This window comes from Rhamphochromis sp. 'chilingali', assembly GCF_963969265.1.
Source record: "Rhamphochromis sp. 'chilingali' genome assembly, chromosome: 13".
NCBI classification, from domain to species: Eukaryota; Metazoa; Chordata; class Actinopteri; order Cichliformes; family Cichlidae; genus Rhamphochromis; species Rhamphochromis sp. 'chilingali'.
In genome coordinates this window covers 21,781,304-21,803,724 of record NC_137940.1, presented here as the reverse complement: position 1 = coordinate 21,803,724, position 22,421 = coordinate 21,781,304, and the positions used below count along the sequence as shown (strand labels likewise).

General features: G+C 44.0%; 3 protein-coding genes across 3 annotated transcripts in view; 1 reads left to right on the top strand and 2 right to left on the bottom strand.

The window, feature by feature from the left end:
- Positions 1–9,802, top strand: part of tenm1 (teneurin transmembrane protein 1) — a 198,384-nt gene extending 188,582 nt beyond the window's left edge. Inside the window, exons 32-38 of the mRNA XM_080900924.1 lie at positions 145–389; positions 939–1,081; positions 2,753–2,964; positions 3,438–3,739; positions 4,683–5,389; positions 6,058–6,200; positions 8,255–9,802. Of these exons, the coding sequence (XP_080757050.1) occupies positions 145–389; positions 939–1,081; positions 2,753–2,964; positions 3,438–3,739; positions 4,683–5,389; positions 6,058–6,200; positions 8,255–9,010 (2,508 nt within the window). The 3' untranslated portion in view covers positions 9,011–9,802. The remainder of the gene's footprint in view (positions 1–144; positions 390–938; positions 1,082–2,752; positions 2,965–3,437; positions 3,740–4,682; positions 5,390–6,057; positions 6,201–8,254) is intronic.
- A 1,539-nt stretch (positions 9,803–11,341) lies between these two features.
- Positions 11,342–13,797, bottom strand: LOC308408838 (SH2 domain-containing protein 1A-like; the record flags this gene model as incomplete). The annotated part of the gene is made up of 3 exons (XM_080901244.1): positions 11,342–11,605; positions 13,305–13,368; positions 13,661–13,797. 3 exons carry the CDS (start codon positions 13,795–13,797, stop codon positions 11,342–11,344), a joined length of 465 nt encoding a protein of 154 aa, XP_080757370.1.
- Positions 13,798–17,327: 3,530 nt separating this feature from the next.
- Positions 17,328–21,844, bottom strand: LOC308408653 (type-2 angiotensin II receptor-like). Its single transcript, XM_080901021.1, has 3 exons — positions 21,790–21,844; positions 20,192–20,513; positions 17,328–19,695 (listed from the first exon to the last, which is right to left on the bottom strand). The coding sequence occupies exon 3, from the start codon at positions 19,630–19,632 to the stop codon at positions 18,295–18,297; it is 1,338 nt and encodes a 445-aa protein (XP_080757147.1). The 5' UTR covers positions 19,633–19,695; positions 20,192–20,513; positions 21,790–21,844; the 3' UTR covers positions 17,328–18,294.
- Between the last annotated feature and the right edge of the window lie 577 nt (positions 21,845–22,421).

Genomic DNA, 22,421 nt, shown 5'->3' with positions numbered 1-22,421 from the left:
TTATTTATTGAGGAGAAAGTTTTAACCCAGTGACATTGGAATTTAAAAAGAGAGAGTGCAAAAGACAGAAAACGAGAAAGCCGTGAAACCACAGAGATGCAGTGTGTTGGAACTGTCTGTGAATATCTCTGTGTGTTCTTACAGTCCATCATGCTGCTCCTGCACAGCCAGCGGCGCTACGTCTTTGAATACGACCAAACGGATCGTCTGGTCGCGGTGACCATGCCCAGCATGGTGAAGCACACCCTGCAGTCGCTGCTGTCCATCGGCTACTACAGGAACATATACGCCCCGCCCGACAGCCAAGCCTCCTTCATCCAGGACTACACCCTGGACGGGCGCCTGATGAGGACTCAGTACTTGGGAACTGGGCGCAGAGTCATCTACAGGTGTGGCACATCGCTGTTTTAGCTCCGTACAAAGACATAACACTGATCGTCTTGATGAAGGTGATATAATTAAAGCGCAATCTTAAAATTTAAAAGCCCAATTACGCCAACTCTAGCGGACACTTGAATGCACGCCACACATCCATCCTTGCGAAATCACACCGATTGAAGGTCACACCTTTTTTTATCGTCGCACTTTGTCAGACAAACTGATCTGATTTTGATGAAAGTCGGAGGACTGATTCAGGCAGCGTTCTGGCATTTAACATTTTTAATACTCGTTGCCTGGATGAGGATACTGTAATAAATGGTCCCATTTTCAAGATTTGAAAGGCTGTAAGTGCCGCAGCAGCTGGTCTGCTTCTGATGAAATGTTGAAGGATGGTGCAACTTAGCGACCCAAAGGGATCCGTGTATTATTAATGTGGCATAGCATGTTTACTTACATTGAAGATTAAATGCAGTGTGCTTTAAAAAGAAGGTACTTTTATTTTAACATAACTTACTTATCGATCATCTATTCAAAAATGTGTTTCTTTCCCCCGTCAGGTATACAGCTGCGGCTCGCCTCTCGGAGGTGGTTTATGACTCCACCCTGGTGACCTTCACTTATGACGAGGCCTCTGGAACAGTCAAGACCATTCATCTCACCCACAATGGCTTCATAAGCTCCATACGATACAGGCAGACAGGTACGTACATGTGCTCAAAGCAGCCAACAGAAGCACATTTTAGATATTCACAACGTGCAAAAGGATCATAAATCAATCCTGTGAGCAAAATTTTAAAGTCTATATAAGTGATTGTGCACGGCGTGCCAGATTTGAGGAGTGATGTCAAATTCAGTAGTCTGGCTTTGAGTCAGACGTCGTGCTATTTCATCTGTGACTGATGCAGCCACAGTTAGAAGTTTCAGTAGGGCAAGGCATGTTCAAGTGGAATAGACTGTGGTCTACCACAGCTGTAAATTCAAGACCACCCCCCGGGCTCTTACCCACGTCGTCTCTTCCCCACCTCCGCAAAAAGGCTTCCTGATCAAAGCAAACAAATGAATGTTTGAATGCAAAATTATATGCGGTGAGCTAGGTGTGGACATACTGCATTTGTTGTTGCATGCCTGAACACTAAAAGTAGCACTTTGCTGGGTTCATATTCGCTCTCATAGAGGAGGCAGGAAATCAAAAAACCATAGCTGAACTTAATACAACTAAACAATACTTTCAGTGCTGAAGGAGAAAATGAGTGAGACAAGACGTTTTCTAAAAGGCGGCGCTATCGACGATGGCACGCCATCGCTGCAGCTGCAGATATAGCATGTTAGGATACAGCCATTGTTAATACAGTTGAGCAGTCCCCTTAAGTTCCATAGTCGGTCCAGGGTCATGGAAAGTGCTCTCATCTCTGCTGCCGGTTCACTTCCCATAGCTTTGTGATTGGCTCGCCACCATCAGTTGTCACTAATCTGCGCGGCGCAGCTGTGTGTGTGTGTGTTTATCGCTTTGCCCTTACTGTGAATAGACTCTCACCTTCCTTTAACTGATCTCATTTCAGCAGAACAAACGGAGCCTTGGAGAGAGGAGAGATAGTGGTAATTGTCCCTTGAGAGGAGACAAGGAAAAGTGTGGCACCGGAAAAAGAAAGATGGGGATATAGAGTGGTGGGCGAGGGAAGGGAAAAGGAACAGAAAGGGAGAAGGGGGAACGATGACAGCTGGGGGGAAATGACAGCTAGAAGAGCGAGATGAACAGACTGCAAGTTCCCCAGGGCTGCAGAAAAGCCTCCACCTCGCTCTCAGTACTTCTGCCATTTTCCCATTAGCGAAGGTTTAGAATCAACATTCCACAGAAAATAAAAATAGAAAGATGTAACACTGATCCAGCTCTCTACAGTCTCCAAAGCTAGGCACTTAGTCATTTTAACTGCAATCAGAGTCATCTCAAATAGCAGCGTAATGGTGTTTCATTAGCGGGCCCATTTTTTCCAAACAGAGGCCTGGCTGCAGAAGCTCGGAGCAGATGTGATGAATGGTGTTGTTAAAGTTGATGCTCTGACATTAAGCAGCACATTGGCCCATCATGGCTATTGTCTTTAGATTTCATTATCTCTCCATATTAAAGGTCACCACAGGAAATACCATAGAGGTGTGGGGATAGTTAAGATGGAATGATTGCGCAGTGTGTGTCTCTGTTAATGACGGCGAATTAGGCCTTGATTTGAATTAATTAGGCAGGGTTATGCGGGCGGTGTGACATCCACTTGTAAGGGCTATATGTGTGCTGTGTGTACACTTCATGTCCCTGTATATTTCTGTAAACGCTGTTAAGGGGGTTCTAATGTAAATCTGCTCCGGTTCCTCTGCGTAGGTCCCCTGACAAGTCGGCAGATTTTCCGCTTCAGCGAAGAAGGCTTGGTCAACGCCAGATTTGACTACAGCTACAACAACTTTCGAGTCACTAGCATGCAGGCCGTCATCAATGAGACCCCTCTGCCCATTGACCTGTACCGCTATGTTGATGTGTCGGGGCGGGTCGAGCAGTTTGGCAAGTTCAGCGTCATCTTCTACGACCTCAACCAGGTAGGAAGTCACACCAGTTATCTTACTCGGTAGTGGAAATGTGGACGTTTTAAAGCTGCACCAATCAGCTGTTTCTGCTTTTAAAAAATAATCACATGACTGTGGAATATAAAATCTGACTCTGCAGCTCAGCTCAGTGGCGCCTTTCAGCGTCTTTCAGCTCATTGTTTTGGCCTGCGTTTTAGTCGACTTCGTTTCCGGTCAGTCAGCTGGTTTTACTTGTCTATCAAATCTAGCCTTGACAACACTGGCAGGCAACTAGTAACTAGTAACTAGTAACTAAACAGTCAGATATTTCACATGGGTGTCTGTGAACATCCAAACAGACCCAAAAGAGAGTGAAATAATCAAACTTGTCCAATTTGTTACAATTTTGTTTCCAGAGTGTGCTGCATGTGTAAACAAGCAACCTTTTAGCCCATGAGTTTGGTGTGACACTTTCATGGACTCTTATGGAGTCAATATGTGTTTAGGTGATCACCACCCATCTGATGAAGCACACCAAGGTATTCAACTCCTACGGCCAGGTGGTGGAGGTTCAATATGAAATCCTCAAGTCCATCGCCTACTGGATGACCATTCAGTACGACTCGTCCGGACGTACAACCACCTGCGACATCAGAGTGGGCGTGGACAGCAATGTGACCCGTTACACTTACGAGTATGATGCAGACAGCCAGCTGCAAAGCGCCTCAGTCAACGAGCGGCCTCAGTGGCGTTATAGTTACGACCTCAATGGGAACATTAATCTACTTAGCCACGGAACCAGTGCAAGGTATGTTAGCACACAAACCCATATACTGTACAGAAAGCATTGAATATAAAAGAAATTGCCTGTTTGTTATTAATAAATCGATAATTCAGATCAGCTCAGAAATCTTTATTATCCATTGCAAAGCAGTGGATAAATATCTTAAGCATGGCTCTCAGAGGAAACCAATAAAATAGCAAAATAAGACATTGTTTATTTATAAACACACACGTGTAAATAATTGTCATATAGCAGTATTGACAGTATTGGCTCTGGCTGCAGGGACATTCTAGCAGTGGTCTGATAGGAGGAGATGGAATGAGTGGGTGTGAGAGGCATGCATGATAGTGCTGACTTTACATTTAACTGCCTCGGTGTGGAGATCTATCACAGTCGACAGTGACGGTGATGTTGTTTAACCGTTTAATGACTCATAACAGTTTTGATTTGTTTTACGCTGAAGGAAAGGTGTTCGAGGATGTGATGTCTGTAGGTGAGAACCGAGTCAATGAGAGACTTGCAGGCAATTTTTGTTTACATTAAACGATAGTTATGGAACTGGAAACTGTTTCTCAACCCATCAACTGTAACCTTTGTTATGTCACCTTTGTTACGCTGTCTAATCGGGGATATCTGTTGTCATTAACACCTTCTTTGTTATGCACGGAGATCTTGCTGGTGCTTCCCCGCTGCCTCCAGTTTTTCACATTTGCTCATGAGTTTGCAGAAAGGCCACAGAACAGAACCTGAACGACAGATGAGACTGAGCGCAGACAGACCGGGTGAACTATTAAACGGCTGAGACAAACTTTTGCACAGATTTGGCACCAGAATCCTGGTTACATTGTGGTTACATTTGTTGCATACTAACATGATTTTTTGAGCAGTTGTCAACAAAACTGATGCACAGTTGTAGTTGTGTACAGCATGCGGTAAATATCACTCAGGGTCTGATGTTTGTTTTCAGGCTCACGCCGCTGCGCTACGACCAGAGGGACCGCATCACGCATCTCGGCGAGCTGCAGTACGGCGTGGACGACGACGGCTTCCTCCGCCAGCGAGCAAACGACCTGTTCGACTACAATTCCAACGGCCTGCTGACCCGCGTCTTCAACCGCGTGACCGAGCGCACCGTGTGGTACCGCTACGACGGACTGGGCCGCCGCGTGGCCACCAAGAGCAGCCAGGGCGAGCAGCTGCAGTTCTTTTATGCCGATCTGTCACACCCTACCAGGGTCAGCCACTTGTACAACCACAGCAGCAATCTGATCACGTCGCTGTACTATGACCTCCAGGGTCACCTTATCGCCATGGAGCTGAGCAGCGGAGAGGAGTACTATGTAGCCTGCGACAGCGTGGGGAGCCCGAGGGCAGTTTTCTCTAGCAAGGGGCGGCTCGTCAAAGAGATTCTCTACACTCCCTACGGAGAGGTTTACCAGGACACCAACCCAGACTTCCAGCTTGTCATCGGCTTCCACGGAGGCTTGTACGATCCTTTCACGAGACTCGTCCACCTGGGAAGGCAGGACTATGACACGCTAGCGGGCCGATGGACTTCACCGAATCACGAACTGTGGGGGGAACTGAGCAAGGAGCCGAAGCCTTTTAACCTGTACGCGTTCAAAAACAACTGCCCGGTCGGGAGGGTGGAGGAGGTGACGCAGTTTACAACAGGTGAGCGTCACACATGCGCAGACACACTCACGCACACTGCTGCCAAGTCAAAAGCAAATCACTGACTGACTGACAGAAACTAAGTGATACAGAAAGATAGATCACTCAGTGACACCTACTCCTACACGCGCACCTACAGGGGAAACATCTGCCATAAAGAATGGGCCACATTGCTAACCACAGGTGTGCTGGGTGTCAGAGACGTGAAGCTGTGACAGACAGGATTTACTGGCAACAGAAAGGACAGCCATGCCTCTGATCACATTGTTCTTTAACACAGCCGGTTCTGTTTTCTTCCCTCTGCCTGTCAAGAACATACTGTTTCCCCGAGAGACAAAATAGAAACTGAAACGAGGGAAAGAGATGGGATAGGAGAGTAGAAGATGAATACAGGATGTCAGCGGGGGCGTCTGTCCTTCTGCTTAATAGAACATTCATTTGGCCTGTCACGTTTCCCTGCAGCGGGATTGTTTGTTACACAAGGAGTGTGTTTGTGGGACACGCGCGCACACCAGCAGACATGTCTCTGCCGCACGCTGCACTCATGCATTGTGTGGTTTCCCATACGAGGTGTTGTTTTCCCTGCCCTCGTGACTGTCTGTTTGCTTTGCAGTATACACATTAAATTCTAAACTTTCTCCCGTGCAATTTTCTCTCTTCCTGTCCAGACATCGGTAGCTGGCTGCAGCTGTTTGGCTTTCAACTTCATAACGTGGTCCCCGGTTTCCCAAAGCCTGAGGTGGGAAGAATGGAACAAACATATGAACTGATGAAGGCGCCGACCAAGATGCAGGACTGGGACTCCAGCAAGGTGAGCATCACACTGCTGCTAGATTCTTTCATATCTAACACTGTGTGCCTGTGGTAATGCTTTGTATATTTAAACTATATGTATAACATTTTTTCAAATGTACTAGGGTCTGACTGCGAAACAATATTTTTCATAAAGATATGTCACACATATATATATATATATATATATATATACATATGTGTGTGTTTGTGTGAGACATAGCCTATGTCAGTGCTTGTGATTAACACTTTCATAATTAGTCATTTATCTCATTCGTTTAACACTTTGGGTCTTCATGTGAGATCAGACCGAGAGTCCTCCGCAGAAGCATGAAAACTCAAATTACCTGCTAATTATCTGCCATTTTTATGACCTTAGTGATTCTTCCTAATCGGCTATATGGATGAAAATCAACACTGAGTTGATTATTATGAGAATATTCTCCAGAATGAGTACGAGTAATGAAATGATTAGTTGATTTATTAATTAGTTCATAGACTGATTGTCGTTAAGGTAAATTGGCACGAGCGTTTGAGGGTCCCAGTGTCTCTGTTTTATAGCGTTGTGCACAGCGTGGTAAGGCCACAGCCACCCTGCAGTGTGTTCAAACCTTGCGGGTTTAAAGCTGGGCCACGTTCTTCCTGTTCATGCATGTCTTTACTTCTGCAGTCCAAACACACGCATGTTGTGGGTTTTAAGCTGGTTGATGTAAATGGGCGTTTTGTCTTCCTGTCAGAGACACGTAGGACGTAGCTCTAACACATTAAAATTTTTCTTACATCCACCAAGGACTTCAAGGTCAACTTAATGAGAAAATCCTTATAAGATAGAAACTATTATTCTTAAAACTGTAAGAATAATGGTGTGATGGGTATTCTCAACATATGTTTCCTACTGCTGTTGTTTTTATTGACACCATATCGTCATATAAGAAAAGATATGGGGGGATTTTAAATATCACCGACCTTTTGTTCAAGATCAGATAAGGTCAAACTTTGATAAAAGGTCTTATCTTCAAAACTGTGACTAAAATATTGGCTTTGGTTGTATTGGCAACAGTAAGGAAATTATATTGATTATGGGTAGATTCTAAATATAATGTTAATTAATTATTTAATTCATTACTCATCTCACTTTTAAGTTCCATACCTGCTTTTCTTTCATGTTGATACCAAAATGTGTTACATCTTTAAAAAACATTTTTTAGAATTATATTATATTATATTATATTATATTATATTATATTATATTATATTATATTATATTATATTATATTATATTATGAGTTCAGCTTATTCATGTCCAGTTATTTACATTAGTACTTTAGTATCCATGACCTGCTCCTACATAATGTTTGTGTAATCCGAGTAGCCTTATCTGACTTTCTTTGCTGATGTCTAATAGACATTATCAGTAGTGTTAAAGGCACTCTAGTGCTCGGGCAGCTAGCCAGTATGAAGCTACTGCCTATAGCACCGTCTGTCACATGTTGTCTGTGTGATGACACATCAGTGCACATTTCTTTAAAATTGTAAATTTCTGTAAAATGACGATACGTTTTCACTCTGACCAGAACATGATGTCATACTTTTTGAGAATAGTGTGTTAATTTTGTCCTGTACATTACAGCAACAATCCATAACCCTTTATTAAATTTTTTATTTTATTTTTTTAATAAATGTGTGATCAAATAATTTTTTTTCATTACTAAATATTAAAAAGGAATTTACTGAACAATAAAATGTAATAAGAAATAATAATAAATATACTCCAAAGTATGTGAAGTATATTAAAGTAGTTTTCAACACAACAGATAAAATAAAAAGCACTTTGCACTTGTTTTTACTGCATTTCCAAACTTCCTAAAGTCGGTTTAAAAGCAGCCACGCAAACTGCAAATAAAATATGATGCTATTTTTTTAAAAGTTGCCCAGACAGTGATGTGTCTTGGTGGAGGTTTGCCTCTCAAAGTGCTTCATGTTTTCTACGTGTCTAAATATCTAGTGTGGATCGTGTGTTTCTGTACGTCATGCAGAACGCTGTAATAAATGAGTCCGTCTGTTTTTCTCTAGTTGGTTTTGGGAATCCAGTGCGAGCTGCGGCGCCAGCTGAGGAGTTTCATCTCCCTGGAGAGGTTACCTCTGGTCTCTGAGCCCGTGGGCTCCACCTGCCACCGACCGGCGCACCCCCCTCCCTTTGGCTCCCGGCCCTCCATCCTCGGCCCCAGCATCCGCTTTGCAGTCTCTCACGGCCGAGTGAGCGCGGAGGTCATTGGAGTGGCCAGCGAGGACAGCCGCCGAGTCGCGGCCATCTTGAACGGCGCCATCCACCTCACTGGGATGAGCTTCACCGTGCACGGCTGCGACACCCACCACTTCCTCCAGTCGCGGCCGATCGAGGAAGACCTCGCCCTGGGGCTGGGAGTCGGGGGCCGCGTCCTGGAGAGCGGCGTGAACGTGAGCGTGTCTCAAATGAGCGCGACGGTGAACGGCAGGACTCGGCGTTTTGCCGACATCACTCTCCAGCAGGGGTCTCTGTGCCTGTGCGTGCGGTACGGTGGGAGCGAGGAGGAGGAGAGGGCGCGGGTGAGGGAGGAGGCGAGGAAGAGAGCAGTGGAGGGAGCTTGGGAGAAGGAGAGAAGGAGGGTGGAAGCGGGAGACGCCGGGAGCAGGGCGTGGAGCGAGGTTGAGAAGCAGCAGCTGCTGTCTGGGGGACGCGTTCAGGGTTACGACGGCTACTACTCCCTGCCTATAGAGCAGCAGCCGGAGCTGTCTGACTGCCCCTCCAACATCCACTTTATGACACTGAGCGAGGTGGGGGGCAGGTAACAGAGACACACGAGCGGCCCCCCACCCCACCAAAGACTGCCTGTTTCTACTCTACTCTGATTTGTTCTACTGTTTCTATACTGTATCGGGGGGAAAAAAAAGAAGACGACATCAGAGAAGAAGAAGAAGAGCGAATGTGTGGGGAAAAAAAACAAAAAACTTCCAAATGCCTTTAATTGTGACAAAATGATGGTATTTTATTATTATCGTCCAGTTTCTCCAATTTCTAACAGTGGCACAAGCAGTGTGGTTTGGCTGTGGCTTTGCTTTTTTGTATCTCTGATCAACCCGACCAACTCGCCGACCGACCGACTCGCCGACCGACCGACTGCCATTCGCTGTTTCAACACTGTTCATCATTTTCTGGACTCTGCTCAACATCACGGCACTGTAGGGAAGAAGACTTTTAGGATTTTGCCAGTGAATAATCCTCTTCGTGACTCGAATCGAGAGCTCTTCGGTTTGCCATTTGAGTTCCTACATGGTTTACCTCGGATATACTATCGTTTACATATTGTGTAAGAGAGGCCTTGTCGACTCTGACACTTCCCCCCTTTAGAGAAGGAAAGCTCTTGTGGTTTTCTGCCTCTGGTGTGCTCCAACAGTAGTTTGTATGAGTGTGTATACTTAAAAATCAAGAATGTATATAGCCAGTGCTTTCTCACACTGAAAAAAAGAAGTGCTCAACTGGAAGTTCTGTTGTTCATAAGTGTCAGTATTGTTAATCAATAGAAAAACAGTTACATTTTTGCAAAGAATTATACATGGCTATAGTAAATATTCTCGCTGAAAAATCTGACTTTATTGGGTTACAAAGCTGATTAAAGTTATTATGTGTGAAATCGCTGGCTGGGATTTCATAGACGTTGTTACTTATTATTTCTGCCCCTCTCCTCCGCTCGCTCTCGTTCACGTCGTCTCCGCGCCTCCCCGCCACACATTTGTTGTGCTCTCTTTGTTCTTGTTTCTGGGAGTTTGTAACTTTTCAAATCTGTGCTGTCATTATCACCCATCATTATGGCTCGAACCGAGATATGCACGAGAAAACCTGCGTCGTCTGTCAGAGGAGAGGGAGCAGAAGAAGAAGAAGAAAGGGGAGGAGGGGAGAAAGAGGGAAAGAAAAAAAGAAAAGCACAGAGGAAAGGGAAAAAGAAATGTGACAGCTGAGGCTCAGCGAGTGGGTGGTGAGTGCAGAAGGGGCAGGACCTGGAGTTGGCTGAGCTGTTCTCTCCAGCTTGTCTCCTCTCATTAGGAAATGCCAATCAGACTACATGTGAACCACTTCCAAGCCTCTCCCCACAAAAAAAAGTTTAAAAAAGAAAGTAAAGAACTTTTTTTTTCTCTTTAAATGTTGCTAATCCACCTCCCTGTCCGTCTGCCTCCCCCATCGCCTCCCCCACACACACACTCGCCTCCCGCCGTCGCTCCACCATCTGCCCACCATTAATTGTTTGTGTTTCCTCTCCCGGGCCGCGGATGACAGACACACACACACAATGCATATGTTCTGACTGCGAGCAGGTGATATACATTCCCGACTAGCACTCTGCCGATCGGCCGCGATGCACCTTCCCTTCGAAACCATATGCTCCGTTAGATACTGTCCAACCTCATCTCCGCGGTGAAAAGATGGAGGGTCCGGTTGCTAGGAGACCGCTGCACTGAAGAATTGTCTGCGCTGAATGGATGCTCTCCTCTTTCAGCTCCGCTTTCTCTCTCATTTTTTTTTTCATCATGTAATGCCAATCAGACGAGTGAATGATGGACCCACACACACGCATGCACACACACCAGTAGTCAGCATTCTCTCTGTGGAAATCAGCACTCCAATATGTCAAATTGAATTTTTTTTCTCTCGTCCCCCCCCCCCTTTCCCCTCAGCATTATGTCAAACGCAGGCTCGGGTGTGTACGGCTGTGTGTGCATGACCTTATTTAAAAGAGTTTATTTCAGCCAATATCATTTATTTTCTTTGCCGCTCACACAACTCTATTGCATTAAGAAAACAGAGCACAATATTTGTTGTCAGCTTATGTATGCGGTAATGGATATTAATGGTTCTGCAGCTGAATCTTTTACATCCCAGAAAGTTAAGAGGGGAGGAGAGAGGGGGGGTTGCACTTTCTGTGCTGCATATGCAAAAAAAAAAAAGTAGAAGGAGGCTGAGATCTGAGTCACTGCTGGAGCCTAAATGAGCTCAATGTAGCAAATAGGGGGGGGGAATGACATTTACTTGATGCACATTATGCAAAAAACGCAAACAGCAGGAATGGTGCCCTGGCAGTATTTCTGCTTAGAAATGAGGTCAGTGGTGCAGCTTAGGGTTCGCCCCTAACCAAAAGCTTGTCGCACCTCCTTCTTGTTCCTGTTTTTCTGTCCCTGTGCAGCATGTGGCATCCGCTGCTGGAAGTAAGGGTTCGGGCTGCTCTCCGTCGTCGACGGGCTATTACAGGGCTCCTCTGTGTGTGTCTGCGCCCGTCTCTGAGCGGTGACAGGGTAAAGCAGAGGCATGGCAATTCCTTGTCCAGGCTTCTGGAAAGCTGCTATCAAATTCTTGATTTGCCGGAAATATCGTTTCTGCACACCAGGAGTGGTCTGAAACATGAGAGAGAGAGAGAGAGAGAAGAAGTAGAAGTGCAGAGAATTCAGAGCATTTCCCCATCTCCACATCAAAACCCCAGTGGGGAGATGAAGAGGATGGGACAGAGCCGCCTTGAAATGAGCTCTCGCAGATTTTACCTTATAAAAAGACATCAGATACGCTGCCAGTGGAGGCAGTAATACAAGTGCGTCTCGGGGATGGACTGGGGATGGTGTCAATTATACATTTTTTGCATATCTGGATTCAGTAATCCAAAGTAAAAGGACAGATAAATAAATAAGACGAGGCAGAAGAGATAAAATATATATAAGAGCTGTAAAAAAAACAAAAAAAAAAAACACGTGCTGTGGAAGGGAGGGAAACATACTGATGATATACTCAAGGAGTTTAAAAGCTACACTGGGAATATACGGGATGCAATTACCTATGAAAACATCCTCTCCTGTGGGTATTTTAGATAGTTTTTAAGTCAATAAAAAGCATTATTTTAGGATTAATGCACCACAAGATGCTTTAACAGTCCAGTAATCTCAAGAGCCTTATTTGTAACAGAGAAGCACTGAAATAAAACTTAGAAAACACACACAAATATCTTTTAAAGAAATGATGATAGCTTAGTAAAGTCATTTTTCTCTCTCACAGGGAGCTTTGCATCATTTCTAATTGAAAACGTTCTCATCTTTCTCTTTTTCTATTCTTTCCACCCCCTCCCTGCACTTGTTTGTTTGCCCACAGCTGTCACTCCAGCGTTTAATATTCCTAAACCACTACAGCGCTATAATTTTGTCAAGTAAGGCCTTTAAAAAAAATACATTATGTGTTTTCATTCGGCCCCATCAATCAAACTGCAAATAAATAAATAAGTACAACGGTGAAAACGGTTTTCTTTCGATATGTTTTTTTTTTTAAGAAAAAAACATATCATTTAATCAAATGTGGGGAGCTCTCCCGCCCAGCACAGCACTTTGGATGTTTCCTGTCTCCGGCCACAAGTGTTACCTCTGCTCCCGAGAATATTTCATTAGAGTGATTGATATTGTGCATGAATAATGGAAACTGTTATCGAGCTTGTAGGGAAATTCTTGTAATTCAAGCCTCCACACCGAAACCCAAACATGCACACACACGCACACCGCTCTCCTTCAATCCCTCAATCCATCCCCATCTGCTCGCCTGACGGCATCAGTGAGAATGAGCGAGGTTAAAATGTCGCTACGAGAGCGTCGCGCTCAGTCGGAGATAGACGCGGCCTTCAGATGTCTCTATACATTCCTAATCCCGGGGTGTTCGCCACCCCTCGGCGCTCAATTACACATCCCATCAGAAATGCTGTCAAATGCAATATCCCCCCCCCCCCCGTCTCTGGAGTATATACTGATGCTGTGGCATCTTCAAAATTTGAGGTGGGGGTTGGTGGGAGATGGATTTCACTGGGTGTTATTGCTAAAGCAGAAGCGTACCCATTTCTCAGTGCTGTCACTCCTCAAAAAAACGAAACACATGTTTGTGCCTCCGCAGCTTGTTGAATTACAACCAGCACCAAAACTACTTCTAAACCAATAAGCGAGGCAGATGTGTGCAGCTGCTTCTGCGAACTTTTCTGGGGAGGGGATGGAGTGAAAAGAGGCACAGCACAGACTAAAGAGCGAGTCGCAGGATGAAAAAAGAAATCTTAATAGTAAAATGTCTTACCTCTGCTGCCCATGAGCCTGCATCATCTCTGTGGATTCTATATGTGTAGACGTAGCCTTGGCATCTGCATACAAACAGAAACATGGGTTTGTATTTCAGTGTTTCTTCTTACTGTCACTATCACTTCTCCTTTTGGGAATCTTTATTTGATGCTTATTAAGAGACCACAGTTACTTATTACTCAGCCGGTTGCCGTATTGCCTTTGCGCTTGCATTTCTCTCTAAACCTGAGGGGATCGATAATCTCTATAACTGCACAAAATAGGATTTTGTATGTGTTGATGTGATTATGAGGTCTCAGCCTAGAGAAGTAGAACAAAAGCAGATGTTGCACTTTTTTCTTTGATTGTACTCACAGCACACACAGGCAGTAGACACCCTCCACGGTGTCACTGTTGCGGACTAGGTAGCACCCGTCTCGGCCGTCCTGGCCCAGCCGCCTTTCTCCCTCGTCCTTGCCGATGGGTCCGTGATAGACGGGCAGGTTTTCCATCACAGTTATTCCCCCAGATGCTCTTTTTCTTCTGCTCCCAAAGTGTCTCTTTCCCCACTTTACCTTTTTTCCCCTCTTTACTACAGGAAAGCTTTTTCTTGCCTTTGCTGCATATGCTCTGGACTGGGAGCACAGGTAAGGCAAGCTGTCTAGCCTCTCCTTCGATCCCCGCTTCTCACCGGTTCAAATATCTGCTCAGGGAGCCTGAGCTTTGGCGTACGAGCTCTCTGATTTCTCCACACTTGTTTACCTACAGTGATAGCAGCTCTCTCACTAACCTCTAACCTTTCTGGGTTGGCTCTTACAGTCTTCCTCTTTCTTTATACCACGCACACATGTGAGCACGCACACACACGCACAAGTAAAGTGTGGGTTTGTCTATCTCTCAGGAAATGATTCTATTTTTTCTTTCTTTTTTGACAGGAAATAACATAAAAGATTCTAACAGAACATTTCCACAACAGAAGAAAGCACAACAGAGGGATAAAGTGAAGCAATCTCGCCCTTTTTCACATAGGAAAAACGTATGCTGTGATGATGCACTAACGCGCACTGTTTCCAGTCTCAATTTGGTTTCTTGTCAGCAGAAGTTTGCTCAGACTCTATGGCTCTGAAACAACTTCTATGAATTGTGTGGCACAATATGTAGGCAGTCATGGAAGTTGTGCTCAGATCCTTAATTATACATGCTTGTTAAAAAAAAACATGTAGAATATATCAGAATGATTTAAAATTCCTAATTAAGTTTTTAAAAACAGTTTGAAAAATAATAAATGAAATCAATAATACGCAACAAAATTGATTTAACAAATGAAAATAGCACAGCTGTTCTTTTAAAAGTTTCAAGCTTGTTTTTACACATTTAGACGATTTATTAAAAATGGCAACAACTATTTTAATTTCTCAAATCTTTGCTGTTTTTAGTGTAATTGTGAAATTTGTTGGAATGTCAGATAAATTTGTCAACATAACTGATGCCTAGTTACATTGTGTATACACTCACCAGCCACTTTATTAAGTACACCTGCTCATTTAGGGATTTTAAGCATGAAGAATATGTCAAGACAACCTCTAAAATTTAAACACTTCAAAATGGGAAAGAAAGTTGATTTAAATGACTTTGCATGTGGGGTGATTGTTGGTGTCAGAGGCTGATCTGAGCGTTTCTGCTGATCTAAGATGGGCTACCACAGCATAAGACCACAGCTTCCATTACCTTATCTGATGAGTCTCTATTTCTGCTGCAGCATTCAGACAGTAGGGTAAGAATTTGGCATAAACTACATGACGCAAAGACTCCATCCTGCCTTGTATCAGTGGTTTAGGCTGCTGGTGGTGTAATGGTGTGGGAAGTATTTTCTGCAACACCTCAGCCGACTTCAGTGTTGTTGCTGACCATGTCCATCTGTTTGTGACCACAGTGCACCCAAGCAGGATAACATCTCACAAAAATTAAAGGTTTCTTGATTATGACAGTGAGCTCAGATCTGCATCACAGCGGTCCACCAACAAATCTCCAGTAACTGTGTGATGTCAAGCCAATATGGACCAAAATCTCTGAGAAATGTTTCCAGCACCTCGTTGAATTAAGGCAGTTTTAAAGGAAAAAGTGGTCCAACGTGGTACTGCAAAAAGTGGAACTATAAAGTAGTTCAAAATAATAACTACATACAGCTCACAGCAGTGAACTGCAGCTATTCTCACTTATTTTCACTAGTTTGTTTTATAAATGTTTTTAAATGCATATCCAAGTTTCCTGAGACCAGGAGCTGTAACCTCCTCAGAATATTTCTTTTTAACTGCCACCTCAACTTGCTCAAGATTCAAATGACAATATTTCAAGATTAGATTCGCTGTGACGTTTTTTTCCAAAAAGCCTCCCACCTACAAGTTTATGTGACATGATGTGTTAAAACCTCAGCTCATTTCGGCGTTGACAGTTTTAATAAAGGGGCAGATTCGTCCTATTTTCCCACCACTGACCTGCCTCCCTTTGATGCGTGGCAAAAAAAAATCTCAGCAATTCTTATTATTTCTCTACTTTAACTTGTAATGGAACACATAAAGAGGAGACAAGAAAAGAAAGAAAAGTCTAATTTGCACTTGGGTGCTCAGCTGAATTAAACTGATATGTCAGAGGAAGACATTTTAAAGCAGATAAAGGAAGGGAGAAAAAAAACCCGAAGCAATGTGCTTCTCGGTATTTCTCAGCATGCATTTTCTCATCACATGTCCACACATCTCCTCAGCCACATATCTCTTAGTCTGTCTTCTGCTTAAACGTGTGTTCAAAGACACTCCCACCTGCTCTGTAGAAGAGCGAGGAATCAGCTAATGAAGCTGCGCGTACAACAAACTCATCCAGCAATCTGTCCCATCAGTAGGAAAGTTCTGTTGTGTCAAATTAAGAGTCTGGTGATTAAAATATTCAATGTTTACTGCGGTGACATTACCACAGGAAACGTCAATTTGCTGATAGCACGGCGTCTGGTACTCTGAGCTCATCTGTCATGTTCAGATGTAGGCTTTTTTATTTGCAGGACTGAATGCTGTTCTTGACCGCATGGTGTCCTTCACATCACCAAAAAGCTTCTGCAAGAAAAAACCCTTCAGAAAGGTTACCCATGTGACTCTGGCATTCAGCGTATTCTCCAAGTGGGTGGCTCTCTTTAATGCGGCTTTTGTCGCGGGTGTCTGTTTTTATACATTCAGAAGTGTAGCCTACATGAGTCATCAGTCTGTGTCAGAGCCATTTTTCCCTCGGCTCAGAAAGATCATGAGCAGTGGGACTTTGGGCCTTTGACTGGGTTAGCAGCCAATGGCATCTCTTTCAATGATTCTGCAGCATTTTAGCGCCACCCAGTGGCAAAAAGCAGGAAATATTCATGTATTTCAAGTAGACTGAAGAAGTTTTCCTCACTTTATTTATTAGCAGCCCCCCCCCCCCCCCCCCCCCAAAAAAAAAACCCCATTCAAGATAGAAAAGAAGAATTTACCATTTATTCATAATAAAGCCTTTCAGTGATTATTAATTTAGCTTTCCTGCTTGTAAAAATTCCTTGCAACCACCAGTCCGGAACAAAATTACTCCATGTTGTATTGGCTCTCAGCTCACAGAGAGACAGCCCAGGGTCAATGCAGAATGCAGCAAATCTATACTGGACACAAATAGCAGGCAGAGATATATCATTGATCAGCTGCAGGCTCCCTCAACCAACACAAGCGGCTGGACTGGAATGCATCATAAGGATATTAGTATGAGATTATGATATCTGGCCTTGATATGTGTGGAATTTGTGTGAGGTTTTCTGGAAGGGGAGACTGGATGTCCATCTGCCAGGCTGACAGTAATCTCAGCTCTCATATTCCCAGGTGGGGAAAGCTCGGAGTCACAGCTGTTAGAGGGTAAGACGGGGGAAAAGGAACATTTGAAATCTCTAGTAAATTGATTGGGTTTCACAAAACGGAAGGCATAGTCATTTTGGAGAACTGTATCAAGCAAAGGAAGTGGCATATGGAAAGTGGTTTTTGCTTTATTTCTTTTCCCAATACATACAGATAAATGTCAAGTACACATGATACTTTGGTCCCCCCAAAAGAGGAAAAGTAGATCCTTTTGTGAAATTAATGTATTTGTTTTTAGCTTGTTTTCCTTTACAAAAAACAAAAAACAATTTAATATAAAATATTATTATACAATGAGATATTTCCTTTTAGAAAAATATAGGATATAACATTTGTATAAGAACAAACCACACTTAAAAAGCATACTATTAAATTAATGCTAGCTAGTGAGATGTCTAGAGCTAGCATAGGCTAACGCTAAATTATCAACTAGACTTTTAAATAATGTGGTCTGATTACCCAACATAGAAACACAGCAACACAATGTAGTTTCTTATATTTCATAGTAATTTGGGCTAGAGGAACATAAAAACTAAAGCAATGCTTAAAAGTCTTAAATTAGCATAGATGTAGCTTGCACTGCTTATAGCTAACAGATTTTTTTTTTTATTCTGCGAGGCTATAAAACAAGCTGTGAATAAATCATCTTTATATACAGCAACTATGGACAGAGATATGATCATTTGTTTAGATTTGTGTTTATATCCAGATGGTGAATTCACATGCAGTATTTGTTATGTTTTAGCTTTGTTTGTAGTTTCTAGCAACTCCAGGGGGAATATCTTCTTCATTAGCTGCTAATTGTGCCACTCTGTTCAGTTGCTAGGCATAAACTGTGTCTGTCAGCTGTTTGGTTCTTATCAGGCACTGTACATTAAGTTTTGACAATGTTGTTTTTCCAAAATGATTCCCGCTGCAGCCAGAAATGACATCATGTGAGTGACTCACAAGAGATGCTTGATGACTGTCCAAATCAAGTGTGGAAAAAATGTTTTATCTACAGTTATTTTTTGTAAAGCAGAAATGACCTCTGCTAGAATTTGACTTAGTTTTAGTAACAGCTCTGTCTCACACAGCCACGCTCATTGGTGTTCAGCAGTTATCACTGAGGGGATGAGAAAGTCTCCTTGCTGAAGTCAGGGCTGGGAATTGGGGCAGGTACGCAGAGCCAGAGGGCTCCACAATCGCCAAGTCTTTGAGGTCACTGAGTTTTCGAGAGAAGGAGCTCAGCCTGGTGCTGAAGGAGCCCCTCTTCTGGCTGTGTTCTTCCCCTCGGGCCTTTAAACAAGCACACAGGCCCTTGCATAAGCCTCCTAGACGGCCACGGAAATGGTTCCCAATGAAGCAGTAGAGCACAGGGTTGATGGCCGAGTTGGAGAAACCCAGGCAGAGTGTGAGAGGGGTGAGGTTTTGGATGCTCCAGCTTACCCAGCAGCTGTCCAACCAGCCTTCACTATAGAGCACATCCAAAAAGGTCACGCAGTGGAAGGGGAACCAGCAGAGGAAAAATGCCAGAACCACTGCAGCTACTGTCCACAATACCCTTTCAAGCCCCCTACCCTCCAGGGGTCTGGCCCCACTTAACCTGGGATTCACAGAAGGGGTGGGGGGTCTCTCCGGTTTACTATAGCCCTCGTGGGACTGTAGTGATTTAAAGGATGACATGCTGTGTGGGTGAGACAGATTCTGCATTCTTACCAACCCCGTATCAACCAACAAATGTCTACCAATAGCACAATAGCAACAAGAGATGACAAGGAGTGGTAGAAGAAAGGCCAGAACAATCTTTATCCAGACCAGGGTCCGATACCAGGTATGATCAGGATATAAAATTGCACAGGCCTCCACACCAAGCACATCCAGGTAGTAGGTCTCCCTCAGAGCTAAGGTAGGGCCTGAGCAAGCACATGCCAGAACCCACACAAGGATGCAGATGAACCGGGCGCGCTTGGCGTCTCGTGCACTTTGGGAACGGAGTGGATGCACAATGGCCAGGTAGCGGTCTATGCTCATGCATGTGATAAAGAAGATAGACGCGTAGAGGTTGAGGTTGTGGAGAGCGCCGCAGATTTTGCAGGCTACTCGACCGAAGGGCCAGTTGTAGCCCTGGGAGTAGTAGACGGCCCACAGCGGGAGCGACAACAGGAACAGCAGGTCGGACACGCAGAGGTTCAGCATGAAGGTGTTAGCTACTGTTCTCCTTGAGGCACTACCATGTGCCAGGACGCACACTGCCAAGGTGTTGGCTATGGTTCCCAGCACACAGATCACACTGTAGACGGTGGGGATGACTGTGGTCATGGGCACAGGAGGCCAGTCCGAGCAGAGGGGAGCAGAGGGAGTCGGGGAGGTGTTCACAAAAAGCTCCGTCGTCGAATAGAGGGAAGAGGTGGAGTTGAAAAGGGAGAGGTCATTTGGGATTGCCATCATGGAACTGGATGTACCGTTGCCTCACACAGTTTAACTTCCCTCCTTTGAGTTTTCCAAGGTCAGCTGGAAATAATGCAAAACAAGAGCGCATTTAAAATTCAGCTGCCTTTTATGGACAAAGTTTCTCTACACAGGCATCTTTATTTGGTGCGAGCCTTTATTAGGTGTCTTACTTGATATCTAATCAAAGCAAAAATACATTACGCCATACTTGATACACTGTAATCCAGTGGCTGTAATCCAGTTTTATTGGAATACTGTAAAAAAACATCTTTCTCCAATTAAAGATTACATTTTTGAAACAATCATGAATTAATTTGAAAAAGTTTTAAAAGTGTTAAAAAGACTAAAAACTAATCTTGCAACAGTGTACAAGTGAAAGCACTACTAACTGCATAAATAAATCAAATTCAAAGCAAGCCATCATTCGTACATGGAAAATGATCTCATCGACTACGCTGATTCCAATAAAAAATGATTCTGACGGTTGAAGTTGTGATAGAAAACAGACAGAAAACTCTCGCTCTTAGACTAGTAAAGCCATTTATGATTTCTTTACCTGATGTAATTGAGCGTCCAGTCCAAACAGTCTAGCTCTTTTTCAAAGCTTCTTTTGGCTAAAATCCATGTCTTGACAATTTCTCCTCGACCCCTTTAAAAGAAATCTGCACAGCTGAAGACCCCGGACTGTATCATGCTCATGAGTTGGACCACCTGTGTGTGTGTGGAGCAAACAACCTCCAGACTCTGAGAAACCAGATGACGTTGGGGGTCTTATAGGCCCCGGGAGTCTCTTGACGATTGCACAACAGGGAAGTTGCTGTACGTCACACACCTTCATCACTACCAAGGGGCTGGACTGTAACTGGACATAAGCCAGCCTGCACAGAAGGAGAAGAACAGAAAGACATAAACTTGCTCTGTTTCTTTTTTTCCCTGTATCCTTTCTTTATCCCTCCCCGCCCTCCCTCCAGGAACTTCCACCAGAAACTAACAAAATCAAATCAAGATGTATGTTGTAGTAAAACTTTGTCTCCAGTGACTGCAGCCACAAGGCAGCGTGTCATACCTGACCGTAATAAATGGGACGCTGGTGTGTTCTGTATTTCAAACTTACAGCTCTAACTGCCCCCGACGGGGCCTCTGACCCCAGAAAGAGAGGCTCTGTTAATTAGCAGAGCCTCGCACTTTGTGTCATATTGGTCCTGCTGGCGGTCAGATAAGCCATGGGAAATATTTACTCCATTTGAGCGGAAGTCAAACCAGCTCCTGGGCCAGAGAGAAAAAAGGGAGGGGGGAGAGAAGATGGATGTGGAGGAAGATCAGCAGGAACTGCGGGGAGTGAAGAAGAAGATGCGAAGGCAGAAGGGAGAGAAAGCGGAGATTCCCTCCAGTGGTTTTTTATTAAGGCCTCTGGTGAAAGTTAATGAGGGATGCGTGCAAAGCTCCGACACTGATTACATCACAGCTCCTTTGATCAGCACGTTTGCACCTATGCTGCACTACGTGTAGATGCGGGTGCACTCAGCCCGGCGTGCGTTCATCGATGCCAGCGCACTTGGATCTGTTTACATGTGCGCGCACTCTGCTCCATTGAGCATCTATCAGGACGTGATGTTTTCTAATGGCTGCGGGAAAGCTGACAGCGAAGATGAAGGATGAAGGCGAGACAGAAAGCAGAAGATTTTGAAGGCCGCAAAATGAGGAGGTTCGCCGTGGTGTGCTTGCAGGATATGAACTGGGAACGTGCTGCAAAGCGCAAAATTATTAAAATGCGATAGCTTTTGCTTCTCCAGAACGGAAACTTTGTCATGTACTGGCATGCTGGGTATGCACAGTTGTTCTCATACTCAGACATGTCATATTTTCATGAGGACCCTCGCAGATAATAACACATTCCTCAGCTCCATTAGATGAACCTTAAAAACCACGTTTTACATGACATACGACCCTTTAAGGCATCCTGTCCTAAAGGTCACTAAAGCTTTAAATCAACAGTCCTCTCAGAGACAGGAATGCAAACACACACACACAGAGATCGACAGAAGCCAAGCCTTAGTCATGACATGCAACAACTAAAAACAGAAATTTATGCTTTCACGCTGGCCAACAGAAATACCAGATGACAGAGAAAGCAGAGCTATGTCTGTGCCTCACCAGTTCCACCATAACAGAGTGATGAACCTCTCCTTACGTCTCATCAGAAGATATTGTTCTTTTTACTCTACTAGACTTAGTTTTAGCTAAAACAACTACACAGAAACTCTTTGCCATATGTATGCAGAGTTTCATTGATAGGTGCTCTTACTAAACAGTGACAGCCAATATCCTTAATGTGGTCGTCTCAAACCATAGCTGTGGCTGTGGGCACAGGAACCCCACCCACCTGCTTTTCAAACCTAATATTTGTGACAGGCAAAGAAGGGTGGTGTTAAAGGGGGAGGATGCAATTGCACTTTAATGTAAGCTTAAATATGGCTATATAATATGGCTCCAGACTCAGGACATAATTCCCCTGTAATTACATGGAATTTCAATTATTTTAGTTAGAATTACAAAGTCATTTACATATAAACACACTATACTAAGGCGACAAGTCTGGCTTATAGAGGAAACAAAGTCACTACTATACAGTTAGTACTGATTAACTTCCTGGTAATTTAGGGGAAAAACAATCTTGCACTGTGTGCTGTGCTTTTGTTGTGCAGGCTGTAGTACGGAGTGACTTAACCATCTTTATTTTTTCACATCATTATTTAACATTTATTACACTGATGGGCATGCTATAC

What these genes read in the sequence shown, in the direction of transcription:
- LOC308408653 (XM_080901021.1), bottom strand. Translation starts at nt 19,632, where the DNA reads ATGATGGCAATCCCAAATGACCTCTCCCTTTTCAACTCCACCTCTTCC.